Source organism: Schistocerca cancellata, chromosome 2, assembly GCF_023864275.1.
Source record: "Schistocerca cancellata isolate TAMUIC-IGC-003103 chromosome 2, iqSchCanc2.1, whole genome shotgun sequence".
In the NCBI taxonomy this organism is placed as follows: Eukaryota; Metazoa; Arthropoda; class Insecta; order Orthoptera; family Acrididae; genus Schistocerca; species Schistocerca cancellata.
Genome location: NC_064627.1, coordinates 1,068,758,086 through 1,068,785,080, shown reverse-complemented (window position 1 = coordinate 1,068,785,080; position 26,995 = coordinate 1,068,758,086). Strand labels below are relative to the sequence as shown.

Here is a 26,995-nt window from a genome sequence, read left to right as displayed (position 1 = left end):
GATGAAATTAACAATGTGGGTGTGTGTTATGTTGCAAATGATGTTGTTGTTTTCTTAAATTTGACGAGCCTGGAGAAATGTTCCTCCTAACATGTGACACTCTCAACAGGGTAAACAGCTTGACAATTGCCATTTTGTTTTACAATTCTATGAAGCTACTGTGACTGGATGGTGTGAACAGAAATAACATACGTATTACTGCTAGTAACAGATGGTGTTTGATACATGGCTAAAGCAGTCAAAGGCTTCAGATATTCTACCCCAGTACGGTGTATGTCATTTACCTTGCATATGCATTACACAGAGTTGTAGAAGAGGTGCAATCAATTTACCTTGATGTGGACAAATTAATTTCCTGTGGCAAGAAAACCTATGTGAAAGCTCTGCTACAGGTGCAGAAATTCAAAGAACAAGCACCATCACTTTGCTTCCTCCTTAGCCTGTTCTTACATTATGGAGTTCCTGGTTTGGTGCTGCTGAGTATTACTGCACCAATTTGTGAGCTTGATAGCTATGAATCAAATGCTATCAAAATTCTGAAAGAGGTCTTTACAGAAACCTCATCTGGAAACCCAGCATACATCAATGCCAACTTTTCAGTGGTATCAAAAGCCTTCATATGACTGGAAGGTGCTGGTTCTGAACTGTGTGATGCCCTGGATATTGTGTGACACATCCAGAGTGAGTTGGGCAAGCTCGTGCTCATGTGGCTGAGAAAGTGAACGATAAAGTGCAAAGTGTTTTCCAGTGCAATCCTGGATATTCTGTAATGTGCAAAATTAGTGATAGTCTTTCTGAGAATGCCACCACATTTGAAGACAGTGAACTAAAACTGTCCTGCAGTGACCTCACCACCTGCATATGCTCCTGTGATGTGAAGACCTTTTCCAGGTACAAAACTATCTTTAACAACAACTTTAGAAAAATGGAAAACTTGAAAATGCACCATGTGATCCAGTGAAGATTTACAAGATATGTTAACTAATTTGGAATACTTTAAACAAGTGGTATGCAATAGTAAAAAAAAAACTTTTATTTATTTTATTTGGACAGGTGTTATTGCTTTCACTGTACTTTTTGCCTGTATATATATGACTTACCAAACAAAAGCGCTGGCAGGTCGATATCGACCTGCCAGCGCTTTTGTTTGGTAAGTCTCATCATCTTTCTTTTTATATATATATATATATATATATATATATTTAAAAAGAAAGATGATGAGACTTACCAAACAAAAGCGCTGGCAGGTCGATAGACACACTAACAAACACAAACATACACACAAAAATCTAGCTTTCGCAACCAACGGTTGCCTCGTCAGGAAAGAGGGAAGGAGAAGGAAAGACAAAAGGATATGGGTTTTAAGGGAGAGGGTAAGGAGTCATTCCAATCCCGGGAGCGGAAAGACTTACCTTAGGGGGTCCTTTTTTCCCCCTAAGGTAAGCTGTAGTATACAGAGAAGTTGCAGCATTAGAAAATTGTAGCGAAATGCAGGAAGATCTGCAGCGGATAGGCACTTGGTGCAGGGAGTGGCAACTGACCCTTAACATAGACAAATGTATTGTATTGAGAATACATAGAAAGAAGGATCCTTTATTGTATGATTATATGATAGCGGAACAAACACTGGTAGCAGTTACTTCTGTAAAATATCTGGGAGTATGCGTGCGGAACGATTTGAAGTGGAATGATCATATAAAATTAATTGTTGGTAAGGCGGGTACCAGGTTGAGATTCATTGGGAGAGTCCTTAGAAAATGTAGTCCATCAACAAAGGAGGTGGCTTACAAAACACTCGTTCGACCTATACTTGAGTATTGCTCATCAGTGTGGGATCCGTACCAGATCGGGTTGACGGAAGAGATAGAGAAGATCCAAAGAAGAGCGGCGCGTTTCGTCACAGGGTTATTTGGTAACCGTGATAGTGTTACGGAGATGTTTAACAAACTCCAGTGACAGACTCTGCAAGAGAGGCGCTCTGCATCGCGGTGTAGCTTGCTCGCCAGGTTTCGAGAGGGTGCATTTCTGGATGAGGTATCGAATATATTGCTTCCCCCTACTTATACCTCCCGAGGAGATCACGAATGTAAAATTAGAGAGATTAGAGCGCGCACAGAGGCTTTCAGACAGTCATTCTTCCCGCGAACCATACGCGACTGGAACAGGAAAGGGAGGTAATGACAGTGGCACGTAAAGTGCCCTCCGCCACACACCCTTGGGTGGCTTGCGGAGTATAAATGTAGATGTAGATGTAGATCCTTTCGTCTTTCCCTCTCCTTCCCTCTTTCCTGATGAAGCAACCGTTTGTTGCGAAAGCTTGAATTTTGTGTGTATGTTTGTGTTTGTCTGTGTGTCTGTCGACCTGCCAGCACTTTTGTTTGGTAAGTCTCATCATCTTTCCACACACACACACACACACACACACACACACACCTACAGCTATTTCAAAAATAAGTGATTGTTTCAAACAATGGAAAATCCAGGATGGAATAATGACAATATTATGAAAAGGATAGATTGCTATTCACCATAAGACAGACATGCTGAGTTCCACATAAGCACAACAAAAGACTTTCAAACAAGTAAGCTTTCAGCCATAAAAGGTCTCGATTGGAATTAGACAACATACACACATCCGGCTTCAGCACCCAGAGACTTTGGTCATGTTTGTGTGTATGTTGTCTAATTCTGATGAAGGACTTTTTGGCTGCTTGCTTACTTGTTTGCCAGTCTTTTTGTTGTACCTACCTGCGACTCAGGATCTCTGCTACATGGTGAGTAGCAGTCTGTCCTTTTCATAATATTGTCATAAGTGATAGTTTCAAACATTGCAAAGAGCAATTACTATACTCACAATTTATTCAGAAGTGAATTTGTATTACATGGTATAGAAAAAATCCAACAAGAATTTTTAAATAAACTTATTTATAGTCATATTTTATTTTTTAACATCATATTTAATGTATATAATCCTTTTCCATAAGCGTTTGCATGTGTCACTCTTTTTTTTTTGAAGCCATGAAATCCAGGTACAGCAGTAGCAATCAGTCAGTATCGTAGTGGCATTGTGCAGCAGTGCCTTGTCGCCAGTGACATGAGCAGATGAGCAGATTATGATTGCCTCTCAGACACACTCACTAGCCAAATGAGTAACTGCTGGCTCAACACAGTTATAGCAAGGATAGAGAATGTTACTGGAGAGAATCACATGCTCATTCCCGAAGGAACTCATGGGCTGTAAATGGCACAGAGCAGTCACCTATAATGTGTTAGTGAAAATTTGGGAATCTGTTGTTATCGACAGAAATTTAGGAAGCAGGCACACAAATGTTCCTCACCTTGCACGTACTCAGATGGCAGTGGCAGTTGCATCTAATTGCAGGACAAGCCTCTGATAATTCATTGAGGACAGTGGGTCAGCAGCTGGACATGAGGTACTTGAATAATGATGATTAAAACCAACAGCCTTATTGTAATCCAACTTTGTTTATTCAGAACATGCCACCAGTTTCGACGCCAAAATGTGTTATCTTCAGGCCCCGAGCATGACCTGCATCAACCAGTTGCCGTCTGGCAAACAATCGCATTGTCTTACTAGGGTAGCATTCTGTATAGGCTGCATTCATGTGTCACACCACAAGCTGGACAATGGCATTACCTAAGATCATACTTGACCTTTGCAGTACTTGCAAAACAGGCTTTGACTAATCAACTAATCATTAGCGGAGCTTTTATATGGCAAAACAATTCCACCACCCAGTGAATTCATCAGTACGTGCTACTGGACTAGTTGCCTACTGTGTTTTGTAGCTGAGAATGAGTTCATGCTCCAGTCAACAGAGGTGCTTATTTTTCAGCTTCAGTAGTTGTTTTTTATAATGAAGCTCCAAGAGAATAACAGTGAGATATTCTTTGCTTGTCAGAGGCTCATCGTCCGTAGTGTTAATTTGCTACAGTTCATAAGTCACAAGTTCTTACTCATCATCAACATGTACATGTTAATAAATGTTTGTTGTTCAGATTCATATAAGTACTAATAATTTGTTTGCTATCACCTTTGATGTGCCTGAACATGTGCAGGAGTAGTCTGGACAGATATTGCTATAGATTCTGTGAGAAGTCCATCCCAGAAACCTTTGTGTTCTTGAAGGAGACACCATCCTGTTATATAATGCTACTTTTCAGAATGTCTTTTATACATCTTTCACGTTCTATCTTGTATTTGAAGAATATTATGTTTAATATTTATATATCAAAATATTTAAAAAATGGTCAAGCTTAGGTAAATAAAATTAGTAACATACTTATTCAAAATGCAAAATTTTATACATAAGATAAACTTTCAACATAATGTATTTTATACAGCAATATTCTTTTCCAGCTGTTGCAGAAGCACGTGACATAGTCATTTACTTGAAGCCACTGCAAAAATATTTTGATCAGTTAGAAAATACCATCTTTTGTGAATGTCAGCCTATCTTGTGGCCACTTATGCATACAGTGTGCCTCGTGTGGGCAAACAGCCGATATTACTGCAACAGTTCAAAAATTACTGTACTTATAAAGGAAATATGTAATCTGCTTATTCAAGAGGTAGGTTTTGTATTTTCAAATAGATTAAGACAGTTGTGGACATACCTGAAGCTAATCACATTATTTGTGCCCTGTTACATTTAATACTGTTCAGCCTTACAGCACAAGTACAATTAAAACTTATCTTACATTCAGAGTCCCATTTGTATAGTAATAGGGGAGACTGGAAGTTAAGTATCAAATTTTAAAAGTTGAAAATGTTTTGAAACTTCCTGGCAGATTAAAACTCCTTTCATCCAGGAGTGCTAGTACAGCGAGGTATGCATCATAGCTTCTTTGAAGTTTGGGAAGTTTGAGAGAGATATGGGCAGAAGTGAAACTTGAGGGCAGGTCAATAGTGGTGCCCGTAGTGGGTACACATTCTTGATCTGCCAGGAAGTTTCAAAACTGTGCGCATGCCACTGCAGAGCAATAGATTTTTGTTGTTGTTGATGTGTTTAATTTCTAAATAAGCTAACCTTTTCAAGAGGTAAATATTGTGTTGGTATTTGAACCTGCTGCCCTCTGATAGATATGACTGAAAACCACTGATTACAGACTCCTTTTGTACCATAAGCATCTAGTTTTTGCATAGGAGCAGAATGCGATTGACTGGATTGATGCCTTTTTAAAACAATAAAAAGTTCAGAAGCATAGCAATTTTTATTAAGTGCATGAACTATCAGCCAGTAAATGAAAAGAGAGCCTCATTGATGTGTTTATTTTTTCAAAAACAAAACTGCTGTCCTTTTAGTAGGAAATTTCTTTCAACAAAGGACATTACTTGAGAATATACAATTTTTTGTATTATTGTAGAGTCACTTGGGAGGAGAGAAATGAGTTGATAATTTTTGACCTCGTGCTTGTCCCGGTTATTGTGTGAAGAAAATATATTGAAGGTTTTGAGTGGCTGAGGAAAAAGGCCCCTGCTCATGGAACAGTTGATTATGTAACAAAGTGGTTGCATTATTTAATCATCAACCTGTTTTATTACATATCTAGGTAAACCATCAAAGCCAGATAACAGGGAATTTTCCATATTCTTAATAATTAGAAGAACCTCCTGCAAAGGTGCAGGTGTTAGACAAACTAATTTCTCAAATCTTATACACTCTGTAGGGAAAGATTGTTGGCAGAGAGTGAAAAAACTGAAACACTGCTTGATATACTAAAAAAGGTTTGTTAAGTATAAGGCAAATGTGTTCAGTGTCAATTATTTGTTAACCATCACATTGGAGAGATTCTGATGTTTTTTGCTTCAGTGATTTAGGGGCATCACATTGAATAATGTTGTGAAAGCTGCACAATGTTTCAACAAGAGAGCTGCTTGTTGTCTTCAGATGCTTACTGATGTTTTTCTGCAGTGGCTCACCAATATATGTGTTTTCTAGAAAAGTGTAGGTGGCAAGGGGTGGGACTGTAACATCATTGTAGACAAATCATAGATGCTGGTGACATCCAATGCCCCCTGCTAGGGAAATGGACCAGGTTTTTACATGTGTGATGTGGGAAAAGCATGGGCCCAAGATGCGGCCCTGCACATGTATGGGCAGTTTGTAGGTGCCCACTTTAAGTGTCTGGACTCTGATTCCCTGTCTGTGTTGGCTTGTTTGATTCATTTGTCTGTGGCTGACAGTGCATTAGTACCTCTAGTGCTGGTTCCCATGCCTTGCTAAGTTGAAATCCTGTGTCTCTGTTAATCAGGTCGTTACTTATACGTATTGTGACTGCTTCTTTAATGATGGAGTTCCAGTGTATGTTGACAGATGAAAGGATCTTTGTCTCTTCATAGTTCATGCTAGTCTCATTTCAAGACAGTGTTCAGCAACAGCAGACTTTTCTGGCTGAACCAGTCTGGTGTGATGTCTGTGTTTAGCAGATCTACCTCTAATAGTGTGACACATCTGACCAATGTATGATTTCTGACACTGGCACAGGATTTTATATATCCTTTGTTCCCTTGGACCTACATTGTTTTTAACAGGACCTAGCATCATTTCCACTCACCCTGGAGGGCAGAAGGCATATTTTATTTGATGTTGCTTTAACACCCTGCTCTGATTTTAAAGGACATGCAATCAACACAGGCTCAAAAAACCATCCTTGTGGAGTTCTCCATTTTTTTCTGACTGTTCTTGAGGTTTATTGTATGCAGGTTGAAATGCATTTCGAATCTGTTTGTTGGAGTATCCATTTTGTACAAACACACAGCTCTGCTAATAAGCTCTCTGCATATGAGATAACTCTAGCCGCATGAACAAGAGTCCATAATACACTACTGCATTGAGACGGATGACAGCAACTCATAGCTCATAGCCTGTACAAGTAGATGTAGGTCAGTGTAAGCTGGTTTATGAAACACATTGGGACCCAATGAACCGGTTTCTTTTCTGCGGACAAAGACATCTAAGAATGTGAGATCCCCATTTTCTTCACTTCCATGTTGAAGCAGATGCTTGGATGGAAGGATTTATGGTGTTCCAGAAAAGCAGGAAGTGTTGCTGCCCCATTTATCCATACTACAAATGCGTGATCCACTTTGCTCCAGAAACATTTAGGTTTCAAAACCACTGACTGAAGTGCTTTTTCTTCGAAGTATTCCATAAAAAGATATGCTACTTTTGGAGACAAAGGGCTACCTTTAGAAATCCCATCAGATTACTGAAAATATTATTCATTAAATGAAAAGTAAGTCAAGATAAGCACATGTTTGAATAAACGTGAGATTTTACCCTCCAGATTAGCTTCTAAAAGTTGTTGTGAATCCACCAGACATACTCATGTGAAGAAAGAGACCACACTGAAACTCACAAATACTTCAGCTGGTTCAAGACACAAACTCTTCAGTCACTGTGTAAAATCTTCTGAGTTTCAAAAATTATGTTCTCATTTTTGTACCAAAGGACTCAAAGAGGGAAGCCAGATGTTTTGCTTGGTAATTAAGATCAACAGGCTGTTCAAGAAACATCAAATAAAATGTGTCTTTTTTTTCTAATAATGCAAGTAAAAATGTTGCTAGGTTCTGTGAAAAACAATCTAGTTATAAGGAGAAGATGGATGTATAAAATTCTGAGCCAGTGCGGGATATCCTACATTGGCCAGACATGTCGCACAGTTAAAGATAGATATACTGAACATATACATCACACTAGGGATGGCCAGCCAAAAAAGTCTGCTGTTGCTGAACACTGTCTTGATACCAGACATTGTGTGAACTAAGGAGAGACGAAGATCCTTCCATCTGCCTCCACGTACTGGGACTCCACCATTACAGATGCAGTCGAAGTATGTGTAAATAATGACATGATTAATAAAGACACGGAATTTCAACTCAGCAAGGCATGGGAACCAACATTGGCGGTACTAAGGCATTGTCGGCAACAGAAGAACGAATTCAGGAAGTCAACACAGGAAGGGAATTGGAGTTGGGACACTGAAAGTGGGCACCAACACACATCCATGCAAAAACCTGGACTGTTCCTCTAGCAGGGGGCAGTGTACATCGTCAACCCATACAATTTGTCTACGATGATGTTATAGTTCCACCCCTTAGTTCCTGCACTTTTCTAGGGAGCCAGCACATGGTGAGTCACTGCAGCAACATGTCAGTGAGCACCTGAAGATGATGAGCAGCTATCTCATTAAAATATCGTGCAGCTTTCACAGCATCATTGAATGCAATGCTTGAGAACTGCTGAAGCCATTATTACATCTGAAAAGTTTCAAACAGCACATCTGATGTTTCTTGTTTGATGCTGCAGGGTGAGTGGTGGGCTGTGACACAGTTGTGTTGTGTGAAACTGTGAGCCGATATAGGAGTTGGCAGTCTGACCTCACCCATTCACTCTGTGAATGGACAGGTGGCTGCTCCTTCAGCAGGGTCTGAGAAGGTACATGGAGACAAGGGAATGCATCTGAAATGTGGACCAGGGCCTTTATGCTGCTGTCGAGGAAACGGGGTGCAGTCGTTTTCAAGTTGTGGCTAACAACAGCACAAACGGGATTTGTCGCTTGGACACTGAGGCCATCCTCACAGTTTACACCAATGTACCCAGAGTTGACGGGGGTCATTTGGTTTGGAGCTGAGGAGAAGGTCTCAACCAAAGGCTCCATTAATTCTGCAACGATCTCGGCTGCAGATCTGTGGACCTGCATTATGGGATGGAGAATTGTAGACCTCACCTTGATAGGTCAGGGGGTCACTACACAAAGGCAGCAGTTACTCAGGTAGCAGAGTACTTGTGGAGTGCACATGGTTTCTTTTTAGGTTAGGCGGTAGTTTGAGGTCCTCTGATGAACATTCGGCAGTTGACACACAGAGAGGGAAATTAGACCATATAGAAAGTAAAAACAGTTTGACTGTCAAAATATTAACTGTCAGTTGTCTTAGTATTTAATGAAGTTACTGATTTACTACTGTCCAGGAAAGTAGTCATGCTCAAATTATTCTGAGAGCCTAGAGCTGGCTGAAACACAAAGTAGAAAGCTCCGAAATATTTAGCAAGGCATGGAACGTATATTGAAAACACAGATAAGGTGCTGCAGGAGGAGGAGTGTTCATTGCAGTCTACAAAAATAATGTATCTGTCATGGTTGAAACTGAGACTATGTGTGAAGTTATCTGAACTAAACTAAACTCCTCTCAAACAGGCCATGAAGGCCCAACGGTACTGACCGGCTGCCATGTCATCCTCAGGTCACAGGTGTCACTGGATGCAGCTATGGAGGGGCATGTGTTCAGCACACTGCTCTCCCGGCTATCTGTCAGTTTCTGAGACCAGAGCCGCTACTTCTCAATCAAGTAGCTCCTCAGTTTGTGCTGACTGAGTGCACCCCACTTGCCAAGAGCATTCGACAAACCAGATGGTCAGCCATCCAAGTGCTAGCCCAGCCAAACAGCACTTAACTTCGGTGATCTGACGGGAACTGGTGTTACCACTGTGGCAAGGCCGTTGGCATGAAGTTATCTGGACGTGAGTAACAGGTCTAGGTGAACTCAACTTAATTATTAGATGTTTTTACTGGGTACATGATTCCTTTGCGACAGTTTTAAAAACATTCAAAGAATAAAACTTCCTGGCAGATTAAAACTGTGTGCCGGACTGAGACTCGAACTCTGTACCTTTGCCTGACATGCTACACCAGTAGCACAGAAATACTCCAATCATGCAGTGTTATACTGGGACATCTATGGATTCATTGTAGGTGCTATGGACAGGCAGTTGTGTGAAGTATTGCAGGTGATTTGGACAGGCAGTTGTGTGAAGTAGTCCTAAACATGTTTTCTGATAACTGTCTTGAGCAGCTAGTTTGATGGACCGTAAGCAATGGAAATGTTTTAGGTCTTGTACCTACAGACAGACCTGAACTCATCGGCAGTGTCAGCATAGAGATAGATGAGTGATCATGATGTCATCTAAGTGACGATAGTTACTAAAGTTAATACATGAGTCAAGAAGGCTAACAGAGTATTTTTGGTAGAAAGAGTACATAAGCAGTTGTTAGAATCCAACTTAGACAATGAATGAACATCATTTAGTTTCAATATGTTGGACGTAGAGGAATTGTGGGCAGAGTTTATACTGACTGTATATCGCACTCAGGAGAAGTCTGTGCCTAGTAAGTGTATCAAGGACAGAAAAGATCCACCGTGGATTAATAACAATATTTGGAAAATGTGAAAGCAGAAACAGTTGTATTCTCTGGTTAAAAGATAACACGCTGTTGACAATAGCCAAAGTTAATAGAATTGATTCACCTGTAAAAAGATCAATGTGCAGTGTGCACAACTGCCACTCTCATATGTAAGGAAAAGATCTTGCTGATATTCTGAGAAAATTCTGGGTGTACGTAAAATTGGTAAGTGTGTCTAATGTTTGTATCCATTCACTGATTGATCAGTGTGATAGGGCAATAGAAAAGGAAAACTGGAGTTTTTTATTTTGCGTATAAGAAATCATTCACGCAGAAGGATTGTACAGCATACTGTCATTTGACCATCACACAGACTTTCATGTGAAGGACATATTAATAGACATCTTTGGGATAGAGAAGCAACTGAAAGATTTGAAAACAAATAAATCACCAATCCCAGTTTGGTTTTGCAGAGTGTACTCTATGGCATTGGCTCCTAAGTTATCTTGCATTTATCACGAATCTCTCACTCAGCACAAAGTCTTAAGAGACAGGAAAAAAGTGCAAGTGACTCCTGCATATACCAGGGTCATTTCAGAAGTTCTCCACACTGTACTGGTAAGATGGAATTGAAAAAAGTAATTTATTTTGCAAAATACCTTTACAAGCCTCCAAATAATCCTCATTCTTGCTTATAACAGCTTCCCAATGTTTCGCCAACTCCTGTATTCCAGATAGGGCACCTTCATTGGTGAGCTGTCTGATTACTCAGGTCACCTCACTGGAAGCTCCATCAGTTGTATCAAAACGTTTTCCACAGGGTTGTTCCTTCAGTTTGGGAAACAAATGAAAGTCTGGTGGGCTCATATCAGTGCTTTATGGTGGGTGAGGAAGTTTTCCCATCCATATTTGTCCATTATTTCTCACTGATGAGGCAATACACAGTTCCTGCATGTTTTTGCTCCTCACTCAGAGCGTGCAGAACCCGTCTGGCAGCAACTTTTCTGATCTTTAACATTTCAGTTATGATTCTGTAAACTGAAGTGACAGACATTCTGATCTTATACGCGATTTCCTCACATGTTGTTTTTGTCGATCCTCTCTCAAAATTTCACTAACAAAACCTGAAAGGTGTAGTCTATTGTAGGTAATAGCCTTCCACTTCTTGGGTACTTCTCATTCCTTTTGATTAACAATAACCTGAAAGATGTAGTCTATTGTAGTTAATGCCCTTCTGCTTCTTGGGTTCTTCTCATTCCTTGCCTTGCCTTCACAGAATGAGCAGACGACTATGACACTGTGCTACAGTCCACTACACTATTGCCACACACTTCTCTCATAGTGTTGTAAACTTCTGTTGGGTTGTTTCAACCTAGAGATTAAATTTTGATGTAGGAATGCTGGTCAACAAGTGTAAGGTGACCTAACTTGGTTTCAGCATCTGTTTCAAATCTGAATTACTCACTACACAGAGACATGAATTAACAAACAAATATATGACAATCACACCTAAAATCTTGCTTACAACTGACATGAATTTCAGCTTGATCATGCCACCATAACGGTGGCATAAAGATGGGTAAAAGAATGGATCTGCAAAATTAAGGACCAATACCCTTAACATTGGTTTGCTGCAGAATTCCTGAAGATATTCTGAGTCTGAATATAATAAATTTCCGTGAAAAGAAAAAGTTTCTGCCCATGAATCAGCACGAATTTGGAAAGTGTTGCTTGTCTGAAACTCAGCTTGCCCTTTCCTCACGTGGTATCCAGTGAACTATGGGTGAAAGACAACAGGTAGATTCTATATTTCTAGATTTCTGTAAAGTGTTTGACACCACAGTGCCCCCTTGGCAGATTGTTAATGAACGTCCAAGCATACAGAATCGATTCCCAGATATGTGAGTTTCACATAGACTTCTTAAATAATAGATCCTAGTATGTTCTCCTCAGTGGCAAGTGTTCATCAGAGACAAGGGATCATCAGGAGTGTACCACGGGAATGAGACAGGAGTGCTCTTATTCTCTGGACAGGGTGAGATGCAATCTGTGGGCTGTTTGCTAATGCCACTGTTGTTTTGTGGGAAGATGTCATCATTGTGTGACTGTAGAGGGATACAAAGTGACATAGACAAAATTTCTGGTTGGTCTGATGAAAGGTGTCTTACTCTAAATGTAGAGAAATATAAGTTTATGCAAGTGAATAGGAAAAACAAACCTGTAATGTTTGAATATAGCATTAGTTCTGTGCTGCTTGACACACTCATGTCGACTAAATATCTAGGTATAATGTGGTATAGCAATATGAAATGGAATGAGCATTTAAAGATGCAAACAAAGGAAAATCCAGGATGGAATGTAACAGTATTATGAAAAGGAAAGTTGCCACTCACCATACAGTAGAGATGTAGAGTTGCAGGTTGGCACAACAGAAAGACTGTCACAAATGAAGCTTTTGGTCAGTAAGGCCTATGTCAGAAATAGACAACATACACGCACACACACACACACACACACACACACACACCCACACACACCCACACACACACCCACACACACTCATACTCATACTCATATAAACACGACTCACATACATGACTGCAGTCTCAGGCAACTGGTGCTGCTGCTCACAGTGTGGCTACAGTTGCCTGAGACTGCAGTCGTATGTTCTTTTTGTTGTGCCTATCTGCGACACAGCATCTCCGCTATATGGTGAGTAGCAACTATCCTTTTCATATAAAGATGCAGTAGAGAAGATGGGAAATTGTAGTTCACCTTTAAAGGAGATTGCATATAAAACACTAGAGCAACCTGCATATAATGCACTAATGCAACCAATGCTTGAGTAGTGGTTGAGTGTTTGGGATCCCCACCAGACTAAATTAAAGGAATACTTTGAAGCAATTGCTAGACATGTCAACGGTAGGTTCAATCAACACACGAATATTAAGGAACTGCTTCATGTACTGAAATGGGAATCCTTGTGGTAAGACTATGTTCTTTTCATGAAACACTACTGAGACAATTTAAAGAACCAGCATTTGAAACTGATTGCAGAACAATTCTGTTGCCACCAACATACATTTCGCTTAAGTTCTATGAAGATAAGATAAATTAGGGTTCGTGCAGAGGCGTATAGACAGATGTTTTTCCTTTGCTCTGTTTGTGAGTGGAACAGGAAAGGAAATGAGGTATCCTCTGTTGTGCACCATACTCTGGCCTGGGGAATATGTTGTAGATGTACGAGATCTGTTTAAAAATTCTGGAACTTTGTCCACAAAATTTTTCTGTGCTTGCCGTTTCCGTATTGTGCATGGTCTCCTTTGAAATATTCTCCTCCACAATTGATACACCACTCCCAATGCTGTTTCTGCTTCTGGAAGCAGTCTTGGTACACCTTTTGCCGGATCGCGCAAAGCGCTGTCTGTGAATTTTCTTTTATCTCATCTATTGTTGCACATCTTCGTGCTTTCAATGGAGTCTTCAACTTTGGAAGTAAAAAAATGTCTGCAGAGGCCTGGTCTGTAGAGTACGGAGGATGAGGCAACACAGTGATTTCATTTTCTGTGTAATAGTTGTGCGCCAACAGGGACGAATGTGCGAGTGCTCTATCATTATACAAGAGCCATGAATTGTCTCAGCACATTTCAGACCATTTCCTTCTCACATTTTTTCGCAGGTGTTGCAACATGTCCTGATAGTACCATTGATTAACAGTTTCTCCCTGTGGCAGAAATTCATGAAGAACTAATCCTTCAAAGTCAAAGAAAACTATCAACTTGGCTTTGACATTTGACATGACCTGACTTTTTTTTTTGGTCTTGGAGTACGTTTCTCAACCCATTGTGAAGATTGACTCTTGGCCTCAACATCATTACTGTCTTATCACTAGTTATGATTCTCTTAAGGAACATCTCATTCTCATATGTTCGATCCAAAAGCTCTTCACAGAGTGCGAGGTGAAGGTCTTTCTGATCTCAACTCATGAGCTACGGAACGAACGTAGCAGCGACATGATGCATTCCAAGATGCTGTGTCAGTATTTCATGACATGATCCAAGTGAAATGTTACATTCTTCTGCCATCTCTTGGTTTGGCGTGCACAGTTTAGTTGATGTTCCTGACATAAGCATCGTCAGTAGATGTTGAAGGATGTCCTGAATGAAGGTCATCTTCAGCTGGCCATTTTTGAACTGTGTGAACCATTTGTAACACCGAGTATGGCTTAAGCACTCGTTACCGTAAGCTTCCTGCAGCATTGGGTGTATCTCTGTAAAGGTTTTCTTGAGTTTCATGCAAAATGTAATGCAGATGCATTGCTCCGCTAACTCTGCCATCTCGAAATTTGCAAACTGTGTGTCACAGTGTTCGTCTCAGTACAACACTGAACAATAACTAACAGACATACAAAAATGAAACTTCTGGCAGTTAAACATTAAATACAGGTGTGTGTATGGATGCCAACGGCATTTTGCTCCAACACATGATTGGTGCGAAATTACAAATGTTCTGGAACTTTTTAAGCAGACCTCCTAGATGTAGACATCAGTTTGTAAAGTTTTTCTTACCATATGAAAAATGGCTTTATATTTTTTATTTGGATCATTTATGTTGGTTTTATTTGTTAATTCCATTGCCTTAGATACTACTTTATGAAGTACTTTCCTGTACAGGAACAACTGTGAAAATTCAGATCATCTGTAGTTATGCTTTGTCCATAGATTGAGTAACCTATTAGTCTTACATGACATCCTTATACCCATTGGGATCCAACCATTATGAATTTTCCTGATAACTGGATTTGTAATTTATTTTTGTGACAGATTTGTGTCTTCGTTTTGATTTGACATTCTTAGTCATTCTTATTCATCTCATTGTGTATGGATAGGTGTTAATTTCATTTGTCTTCTTAATATTACGAACTGTCATATGACAGTAGGGCAGTTTTTTAACACCGGCCAGGAGCTGTGCATCTGTGTTTTGTTCCTGATTTTTGTCTTCGTATTTGGGCTAATTCATGTATGAATTATGATTGTGTCACATCATAATCAGAGAGGCCCTTATGACTATGTAACTGTTTACAAATTGTGTATGTCTTCATATACTTATGCTTATATCTTATGGTAAGCACAATGCTTTAGAAAGAAATTACTACGGGGACCAAGTTGCAATACTCCTAACGTGTTTTTTGTAGTTATTGCTCAGTCTTTCACATATTGACTTGCAGCAACTCATTATGTTTTGGAATCTGAATGTTGAGTGTTACTGCTCTGATGCTTCCAAATCTTTTTATGTAAACTATCTCTCTTTTAACTTGTATGTTGCAGTGATTTAACACTCTGCTCCACATATATTTATCTACTTTTTTAATCGCTATATTTATCGCAATGAAGTTTTTCTACATAGAAAATACTGAATGGAGAGAGGCTCCCATTCTGTTAAATTTGTATGTCCATGGCATACCAGCTATTTACTTCAGAAGATTGAGTACGCAGATGATGTGGCTTGTTTTAAATTTTGTGCACAAATGTTGTAACCTTTATTTTTAAGATATCATAGACTCAGAAACTTTATCAAATTAGTTTTGAAAAGTCATTTGTTACATCATAAAGGAAATATCATAGGCAGTAATGTTGTTCATGGGAAAAGAGACTGACTTTCAGGCTGACTAGCTAAGGAGACTAGAAATTATCCTCAGTTGAAACACAACACAAAATCATTGTGCTGTTTGTGAAACATGTTGTAAACACTGCAGAAATATTTTGTAATTAGTGTGAAGTGTTACATACTTTTTAAAATTATTCTGACCAAACAAAAATCTGAGAATTAAGATTGAGTAAAACAGCATTGTGAACAAATTCAAGTGCACGATTTTAGATTGTGGAGTGCTTGGTGTGTTTTTTTAGAAGAATTATGGAGAGGATTCTTGTTGTGTTCATCCTGCAATTCTGTAATTTGGCAACTATGACTTTATATTTTGGATATTGCCAGTTTATTTCAGAGTGAAGTTGAAGCTCTATATTTTAGTCTCATTGGCTCAAGATTGTGTAAATGTTTTCAACTACAGAAACCAGCAAAATTCTTACAAAATATTATTGTAAAATGAATTGAATCTGGTTGCAGCACCAGTTTATCGAAAAACTAAACGAGTTGTTGCTTCAGTTATTTCCTTATCATCATAATTTCCTCAGTGCTGCAGATGATTGATTTGAAAGTACTTATTACTGATGCACCTCTTTCGAAGTATGTAGCTTTTCTAGTCATTACATGTATGTGATATAAAGGCTGAATGATGACAAGCTGTAAATTTTGTATATTTTCAGGCAATTAAATACCTAGATCAATCTACCATTTTCCAAGCAGAAGTTGAAGAGTCATATGACAAAATTCTGAAGTGTATCGATACACTTGAACTTTTTCAGTAAGTATTGCTTCATATGAAGATTGTGTCTCAGAAACTGATAAATAAATTGAGTTGGTTGTACTGCTTTTATGCAATGGAGACTCTCTCTCTCTCTCTCTCTCTCTCTTGTCTCTGTATCTTGTCATGAAACTTACACCTATTAACTGTAATTTATTTATTGATTGGTTCTGTGAATCTAGGACTGCAAAATGTGAAAAAGGTATTGTACCGTTCGTTAATTACTATACACATTTTCTGAAATTTTTATACGCGTCATTTTTCGCAAACTAATTTTTTTACTCTATACACTTTACAAATACAATCATAATTGGTGATGCAGTTTTGTTTTGATAGATACTCTGTTATTGTATAGAAATAGTGTATAGAAGCAGTGCTTGACTAAGTAAACCTTCCTGCTTGATTTGAATGGTTCCTGCAAAATGCTATTTTTTGTGGATATGGTTAATACTGTTGAGGCCAGCCAGATAGAAGAATATCAGGCCTATGAAACAGACAGTTTATGTTGTTATTTAAAATGTTAGCTGCTATGTATGTAACTGATGTATCTGTAAGAGTAATAGATACTAACAAAAGAATCAAGCTGCAAGATTTATTTTTCATCTTTAGTTTAAGTCTTTCGTAGGTTACAGATTTAAAAATAATGACAGGAAGTATACTTGTCCTTGAAAAAGAAAACTCTTCCTCTTGAGCTTCCAAATTTTCTTCTTGCCCACTCAAAGACATGATGTATTTGTAGCAGAAATTACAGCAAACTGTGTAACCAAATGAGTACATGCGCAAAACTATGTCAGTACGCTCATATTGGCTCAGCCATTCGTGACAGCAACTGTTACGTTTGCTTGCTAATGTTTCTTTCAAAATAATTCTAGAAATTCACAACACAAGATAGCACCAGTCAGTGGGCAAGTAGCGAGATATCTGTACAATGTTCTCATATGTAATAAGTCCAGTTTCAAACAGTAGATGGTTCACGTGTCGAGAAAAAACTCAGCCCAACCTATATTCGGGTACATCCTTTTTAATACAAAGGTGTGGCCCTGGCTATGCTCAGTCTTGGTCTACAAAGTGTTAATGCATTATACATTATGATGATGGACTGGATTAGACCTTTCCGTAATAGTGCTAATTTAGCTGTTGTGCACTTACATTATTTATTTGTCTTTTCTAGCAGCTGTGTATAGATTTGTTATGGGTGATGGAGGAACTGGTAGTATTTAATTTTTATTTATAATAATTACATTTTCCTATATACATGCAAGTGGTATATTTTATTGTTCCTAAATAGTTGCCTACGCAATAATCTTTGGTCTACCAATTCCGTTAATCTAATAATCTTTGCCTGTAATCTAAATTATTTCAGACTTGCTCCACAGTTTCCCCATATTTCAGAATTGACTGACCATCAGCAAAATATATGATACTGAGGTTATCGTATAAATAATTTTTATCTATCCACTTAAATTAAATGAGGTTATCGTATGACATATAGTTCCTTAATATTCATACTATGAAAATGTTTTGCTCAGTTTTCTGTTACTCAGTTTCACTTTATTTGTATCCATACACTGATAAATTTTGTACTCCCTGTTTTCTTTTTCTTTTTTGTCTGTTTATTTCAAAATGATGATTAGCTGGGCAGTGAATATGTCTGTTACATAGTTTTTTCCAGATTTATCATCAATGTTAGCATCAAAGTACAATAAAATTTTTTTATGATAGTCTTAATGTTTTCAAAGTTTTTTCCAGTATTTTCTGTAAATAAAAAGATATTGATTTCATCTGCAGATTTGTATAATTTCCTATTACTGCTGTTTATATCTAAATCATTTACATATACCTTGTGGATGAGAATTAACTCCCTAATAAAAATTGTTTATAACTTTTTTAACACTTTACCAATTTTCATGGAAAAAAAACATTTTGTTCCTTACAATGGTAGAATTCTTATGCAGTGCTAAAATGCAACATAAGCTCCTTCATTATGTATAAGTTTCTGTAAACAGATGTGAATGTTTGTGACAGACTTCTGCAGATAATCCAGTGGCACATTTCAAGGAACTTGGCGAATTCACTTCTCCAATTGTCAAGAGTTTTTGGTTCTGCAATACGCTTTGTCTTTCACCCATCCACAAAGGAAGAAATTGCAGGATATTAAATCAGAACTCCTTGCTGGCCATTCGAAGGGGCTGTGACATTCCAACCAGTGTCCTGGAAAACGGGTGTCAAGCTAAGCTCAGACGGGTTACACTGAGTGAGATGAGGCCCCATCTAGCATAAAGATTAAGTCACTGTAATTGTCCCACATGGATACATTACCAAGCATATCAAGGTACTGTTCAACAATGTAGGAAAAGACAAATTTCTACTTGCCATAAAGAAGACATGTCAAGTTACAGGCAGGCACAATTGAATGGTTTATTTCAGGAACCAGCCAAGTGTAAAAACCAGAAAAATGAGTTAATGTCACCATATTTGTCTTTGAGGGTAATTGCACATTTCATTGCAGAAAGCAGTTAAATATCTCCAACTGTTGTTGTCTTGCATGACGTTTAATTTCACGTTTACATCAGAAACCAGTCAAACGACTCCATTTGTCTGGTTTCCGCAGTAAACTGTGGGGACACTTTATGCTTCTTTGTTGTCAGTTGGTACTCTGAAGCAACAATAGTCGATATTCAGATGTTTTCATTGTAATCAATGGTCAGTTAACTTGAGCTTTTCGAATAAGTCTGTGCTGTTTTCCAGTGTTCATATGTTTCTGATAACAGTATGCCTATATGAAAATGAGATGTCTGCAGGTTCAGAAGATGAACCTCAACACAAAAGAAAACGAGGAGTAGTAAACGATGACTTGTACAAATAAAAACGTATTCGGAATGCAAGGGTGAAAGGAGAGAAGGTTATGTTTCTTACTCTGGCAAGGAAGTACCTATGAAAAAAAGCTCAGCAGTATCATTTGTAAGTGCGATGCAAATTGTTATTTAATCATTAACCAGGACGTCATTAATGAAACTTGGAGATATTTTCATTCTCTTGAAAATAAAAACTGTCAGGATATCTATATTCTGACTTTGATTGAGGTTAATGAAGTTAAGCATAGATGAGGAAAACAAGGGCCAGACAAAAGGTCAGGCAAAGAAAGTGGTAGGCATACTGAAGGTAGTTTTGAAAGAAATCACTCTTACAGATATAACGTAAAGATTGGCGGTATACTGAAACATGTTTGCAAGAATGTCTTTATGAAAATCCATGTATACCACATAACAGATTAGGGAGAATTTGCCAATTATTACTTCAAAATACTGCCCCTAAAGACATGAGGGGCAAGAGCAGGAGGGGCAATGCTCTTCCTGGCAACATTTGTGTATGTATCCATGATCATATTGAAAAATTTGAAGTTAAAGAGAGTCATTATGGTGGGCAACACAAAAAGTATTTGGATGCTTGTTTAAATGTCACAAAACTTCATAATATGTTCATTAATGACAACCCTGACATAAAAGATACTGTCAAGTACCATTTTTACTATTCTTATTTTCATGAAAACTTTGGGTACTCATTTGGTTGACCACAGGTTGATGTATGCAGTCAGTGTGAAAGCCTAAACACAAAATTGACGGATAAATCCTTGAATGATAATGCTAAACGTATGGCAACTGCAGAGCTTGTTGTACACAAGAGGGCCTAGAAGTTTTATATTAGTATGAAAGAAGCATCTCAAAATGGATGATGAAGAAACCACCGATTTGTATTTTGATTATATGCTAAACTTGCCACTCCCAAATATTCTTGTTTAGGAAATTTTTTACATGCGGCAGTTATGGGTTAACGTTTATAGTATCCATGATTTGAAAAGTAACAAGTCCAAAATCTGCCTTTATCATGAGGGTGAAGGTAACAAGTTTTGTGGCGGGGTTCGTAACGACAAACACTTCGCTGTAGCAACGGCTTATGAAGTCAACGTCACACTTTTAATAGCGGGCCGACCGGTCCGCTGGAACAGTGAACAGAAAGATGAAAACCCAACACTCTGATTAAATAAAAGTCGGTACTTATCTTTATTAACGAAGATACAGAAACACAGTAGTGAACTCCGTGTCTACAGAAATCTGTCTAGTTCGAGTCGGAGCGGCTAGGTCAGCGTCGGCTGACGACAAACTACAACTCTGCTGCGATGAACACACAACTGACTAGCAAGTACACAAATCGGTGGTGAGTATACAACTGAGCGGCGAATACAGAACTGTCCTAGCACTCACGACTCCACCGCTTAAGAAGCCAGAAGCCAGCGGTGGCGCGCGCAGACTTGCGGCGATTTCCTGTATCGCTGGCGCTGCTTATGCGGACGGCATCCGGACTTTGATGCTGCCAACCTTTTGGCAGCGGGCTCAGTTGGCATTACTGGCCCTTGTGATCTGTTACTGAATAGAATGGTCTACCATAGAGGTAGTGATGGAGTTTTGTGACACTGAACACAATAGCCAACGCTTCCTTGTCCAATTGGCTATAATTACACTGAGCTTTGTTTAGCAATTTAGATGCGAACGCAATAGGACGTTCGGTGTTACCGACTCGGTGAGACAACACAGCACCGAGGCCGAAAGAAGAGGCATCACAAGCTAACACTAGAGGCTTGTTTGGGTCGTAATGGACCAGACAACGATCATTCAATAAAGCCTCTTTAAGCTGCTGAAAGGCTGATTGGCAATCATCTGACCACACAAACGGAACATTCTTACGGCGGAGACGATGCAACGGTGCAGCAATCTGTGATGCATTAGGTATAAACCTAATATAATATGTCAATTTGCCAAGAACTGCTTGCAATTCATGCAGATTGCGAGGGGCGGGCAAATCACGAATAGCTGCTAAATGTGACTGGGAGGGATGAATGCCTTGAGCATTAATAACATGTCCCAGATACTCCATCTCCGTAAGGAAAAATGAACATTTATCGATGTTGCAACGTAGGCCTGCCTGAGACAACACTGTAAACAAACACTCCAAATTACGGAAATGTTCAGCAGGCGTCCGACCGGACACAACAATATCGTCTAAATAGTTGCAACACGATGGCACATTAGCCAGAAGTTGTGACAAAAAACGCTGAAAAACAGCTGGAGCTGACGCACAACCAAAAGGCAAACGCAGAAAACGGAACAACCCCAACGATGTGTTTATGACAAAATACTGTTGTGATTGCTCGTCGAGGGGCAATTGCAAATATGCTTCACGGAGATCAATTTTGGAAAAGAAACGAGCTTCCCCTAACTTATCCATTAGCTCGTCCGGTCTAGGCAAAGGAAAAGAATCAATGAGGATTAACTGTCGACTTAAAATCAGCACACAAACATAACTTGCCAGACGGTTTCTTTATAATAACTAAGGGAGAAGCCCACTGGCTCGCTGAAACGGGTTGAATAACACCGTTGTTTTGCCAACGACGAAGTTTATCTTCTACAGGTGCCCGGAGGGCGTGAGGCACTGGACGAGCACGAAAAAATCGAGGCTGAGCATTATCTTTTAACGTAATATGAGCGGCAAAGTTCGCAGCACAACCTAGTTCGTCTTTAAATATGTCACTGTATTGTTTACACAAATCGGTTATGCTGTCTTGAGGAACAACAACAGAATTAATTTGCAACACATTGCCTTGGATAGACAGGCCAAACAAGTCAAAACAGTCTAATCCAAAAATGTTTACACTGTCTGTAGTGCGGAGCACTGTGAATGAAACTGTTTTTGTATTGCCACGGAATGTGGCTGGCACGCTACATACACCTAACACAGGAATGTGTTCGCCACTATAAGTAGCCAAAGAATGTTTTGCCGCTGAAAGTTGAGGGCGGCCGATAGCCGCTTACGTAGCACTATTTATTAGAGTCACAGACGCACCAGTGTCTAATTGAAAATTGGAGGTCTTATCCTGGAGGCGTAGCTTCACAAATAGTTTATTACACTGTCTCTGGATCGGTGCAGTGGAGTCGGAAGACACAAAATCAGCGCGTTTAGCGCGTGTTCGCTGCTTACGACAACTCGTGGGGTGGGCGGGTGGAACAACAACTCCCGCTTCACTTGCAGTCTGTACATTACTGTTTACAGCGTTTGAATTATGCTTGGGTCGCATAGCAGAGGGCTGGGTGGGTGGCTTATTGCGAACAAGTTTATTACCCACACGAACCGTGGAAGAGTCTTTAAACGCGACCTTCTGGGCGGGCTGGCTTTGAATAACATGAATATCCATGGGCTGGGCAGCACTAGAATCGTTCTTGCGTTTACGCAAACAAACAGTCTGGATGTGTCCTTTCCTTTGACAAAAGTGACAAACCGCGTTTCTTAACGGGCAACGTTCACGAGGATGAGCAAGAACACACTTAGGGCAAGACTTAACTCTATCATTTTGCACACGCGGCTGTCGAATGTTTTTAACACGACGCGGCCGGCTAGTGTTTACAGTCTGACTCTGCCGGTGGGGCCGCGGGCGTGACATAACTTGCTTAGCACAGGCAATTTGAGAAATACATGGCTGATCTAACTCACACTCAGCATAGTCAAAAGCATCTTGGGCTTCAATGATGTTCATCACAGTCTCTAATGACGGGTCAGGCAACTTTAAGATAGCAGCACGAATACGAGAATCTGCAATGTTTTGAGTAATAGCGTCGCGTAACATGACATCACTGTAAGAAGCTCCACACACACAATTAAATCGGCACTGACGGGTGAGGCCCCGTAAATCTGTTAACCACTGTTTATTAGATTGATGTGGCAGTTTCTTTAATCTGAAGAACTTGAATCCGGCTGCTGCCACATGAACTCGCGACTCGAAATACTCAGCAAGCTTGTTAACAACAACGTCATAGTCTAAAGCTTCTGGCTTGGATTCCGGGAACAACTTACAAAGTAGTCTATAGACTTCCACGCCTGCAGTGGAAATTAAATAAAGCTGCCGCTCATTACCTGTGATTTTGTAGACTGTCATGTGCGCCTGCAACTGCGCGAAATATTCTCGCCATTCTTCTCTTGATGCATCAAAAGCACGGAAAGGTGGTGCTGCCTGTGCTTGTTCCTTTTGTGTTGGTGGAGTAGCCGCTTGTTTGGTGATTGCTTCCACCAGACTTTGTATTTGCTGACTCTGTAACAAGATCAACTGTTGTAAGTCGGCAGACATAGTGAACACAAATTAAACCAGCCCCCAAAATTTTATCTCTATAATTAGTATAACAAGAAACAAGTTGAACCAGCCCTGCACACGAGTTCGGAAGTCCTCGTCGCCAGTTTTGTGGCGGGGTTCGTAGCGACAAACACTTCGCTGTAGCAATGGCTTACGAAGTCACCGCCACACTTTTAATAGCGGGCCGACCGGTCCGCTGGAACAGTGAACAGAAAGATGAAAACCCAACACTCTGATTAAATAAAAGTCGGTACTTATCTTTATTAACGAAGATACAGAAACACAGTAGTGAACTCCGTGTCTACAGAAATCTGTCTAGTTCGAGTCGGAGCGGCTAGGTCAGCGTCGGCTGACGACAAACTACAACTCTGCTGCGATGAACACACAACTGACTAGCAAGTACACAAATCGGTGGTGAGTATACAACTGAGCGGCAAATACAGAACTGTCCTAGCGCTCGCGACTCCAGCGCTTAAGAAGCCAGAAGCCAGCGGTGGCGCGCGCAGACTTGCGGCGATTTCCTGTATCGCTGGCGCTGCTTATGCGGACGGCGTCCGGACTTTGATGCTGCCAACCTTTTGGCAGCGGGCTCGGTTGGCATTACTGGCTAGGATATAACAACAAGTACCCAAATGAAGTGTGCAGTTTTTATTGAATTACATAGAAATATCCAGTAGAGTAAAGAGACTGACTCTTTTTAGTGATGATCCATCAGGACAGAACAAGAACCACACTATTGTTAGATTTTTGATGAACCTCTGTGACAAAGGACGATATGACAGTATCACCCACAACTTCCCTGTTTGTGGTCACTCGAATTCACCATATAACAGAGACTTTGGGGCTATAAAGTGTATCATGAAGAAAGTGGATCTAATTTATACGTCAGAGCAATACATGGAGCTTATACTGAAAGCAAGTAAAACAAATCATTTTACTGTACAGGAAGTTTCCTTCCAAGGTAACAGAAGTTTCAAAACGTGGTGGCGTCATGCATACAAAAAGCTTACAAACTCAGACAAAACTTCTGTTAGAGGTGTTCCTAAAACCAAAAGATGAATTTCAAGATATCCACATACAAACAATTTTGTTACAACAGTAATACATTTGGAAAAGTGGCTGTAAAGCCACATATTGATGGAATCATTCAGTCAACTTTCACAGTGCTGGAAACAGAGCATGCTCCTGACTTATCCACCAATTTTGCCTACAGTTAAGGAAAAGTAAGTTTATAAATAGTATAATGTATTAGGCAACTTGTACAAAAATTACTGTTAGGTGTAACCATTTTCTTTCATTCAAACCTTTACCTAAAGTATTATAGTGCAGTCTGAAATAATATATTTTTTGGCCGTTCTCCATTCATGTTTAGTTCTGAGCCCTAATCCCTTCATTGTTGTTTTAGGTTCCTATCAATATCCAGAAGCTGCAAGATCTAAATGCCCTAAGACCTTACCTGGCTAGGTATGAAACATTTTATGACAGCATTTTACAATGGCCTACTACAGAGGCAGAGTGTGCTGTGGAATTTGTTTATGAGGATTGAGTAGCTCTTACTGTGATGATTGAAGTAGATGATTATTTCATCTGTGTATTAGTAATGTAGTCTCAATATCATTAAAAATTCTGTCCTTTTCCAATTTATTTGTAAATCCTAAAAATATGGAGAATTATATCATAAAAATACGTTTGCTCTACTCATTTACTGCAGAAACCGGTTAAGTAGATTTTTTTTCATTCCATTGACAACAATATTAAATAACCCAAAATAATTTTTTCTTTGATATAATGATTTGCAATATATACTACTTTCAGAAAAAAATACCGAAGTCACTACCGAAACATGAAGTATGATGGGAGACAGTTTTTTGTGTTTTCCCAAAATGGACAAACTTGATGCTTGACTGGTTTCTGAAATAGACGATTCAATTAAAAGACACCTACTAGGTACTGTTCTGTATTCATTGTGTCCTGAATGATATATGCACCCGCCCACCCACTACAATGCGACCTGTGGACAATGTTGGCTTTGTTCAACATCCACTATTGCCCAGTAATTACAATTGTTCCAGTTAACAAACTCTCCAGTACGAAATGCGGTTTCATCTGACCACAGGATATTACTGAAAGTATCGGACAGTCTTCACACCAAGCAAGCATCATCTCCCCATATTCCAATCACTGATCACAGTCTTCAGTTGATAGTTCCTGGAAATAATGTGGTTTCCATGAACCAAAATTCAACTGCTTTTTTTTTTTTTTTTTTTTTTTTCAAAACAATTTTGACTGTGTGTCAGGTTAAACCATCTTTGTGAGATGCCTGTCTTTGTGATTTCTGAGGACTTCAAGTGAACTGTTGAGGGTCGACTGCTTCTCCTACCATCTGATACAGAACATGTGACCGTTAGCTTCAAGTGGCAATTCCTTATTGTCTTTCTATTTATCAAGGCACAAGGCCCTTTCACAATTTGCCACCATCTCTGTGCTTGTACCAGAGATCACTTTAGGCTACTTCGTACTGGGATGCCAGCTGAGCCCACTCACACCAGGTTAGATTTTGTGCCATGATCTGCCACTGATATCTGCAATCACATAAATGAAGTTCTGCCAGTGAAAGGAACAAAATGTCTTTTCTTTTATGAAAATTAGTTAAGTATTTACAAAGTTATTAACAATTTTCAATAGGGGCTTACCGTATTTACTCGAGTCTAAGTCGCACTCGAATCTAAGCCGCACCTGAAAAATGAGACTCGAAATCAAGGAAATAAATTTTCCCGAATCTAAACCGCACTTGAAATTTGAGACTCGAAATTCAAGGGGAGAGAGAAGTTATAGGCCACATCTCCAAATCGAAACAAAGTTTGTCCATTGTAATATGAGACACAATTTAGGTCGAATGAATGAAGATACAGCTACAGTAGTTTGGTTCGAGTCGTAAGCTTAGCAATTAAGCTTTACCAGATAGCCATTGCTATGCATCAGGTGTTCCGTCCGTATTTATACGGGTACCCTTCCTTTTCCACGTGCCTCGTCTTGTTTGAATTGATTGCTTATTTTTTCTTTGATCTGATAAGCGCAGTTTTCTTTGTTATAGGTGTTTACATCACTCAGCTGAAAATGCATTACTGTACTGTGTCATGCATTGTTTGTCGCATTCTGATAGTGCATGTTTACGGCCTGTCGCCGCTCGC

The 26,995-nt window shown here is 39.4% G+C and overlaps 1 protein-coding gene across 1 annotated transcript in view; it reads left to right on the top strand.

Moving 5' to 3' along the window:
• LOC126161033 (dynein beta chain, ciliary-like) overlaps nucleotides 1-26,995 on the top strand; it is a 784,705-nt gene that overhangs the window by 67,004 nt on the left and 690,706 nt on the right. Inside the window, exons 7-8 of the mRNA XM_049916954.1 lie at nucleotides 4,382-4,593; nucleotides 16,530-16,627. Coding sequence (XP_049772911.1) covers nucleotides 4,382-4,593; nucleotides 16,530-16,627 — 310 coding nt within the window. The remainder of the gene's footprint in view (nucleotides 1-4,381; nucleotides 4,594-16,529; nucleotides 16,628-26,995) is intronic.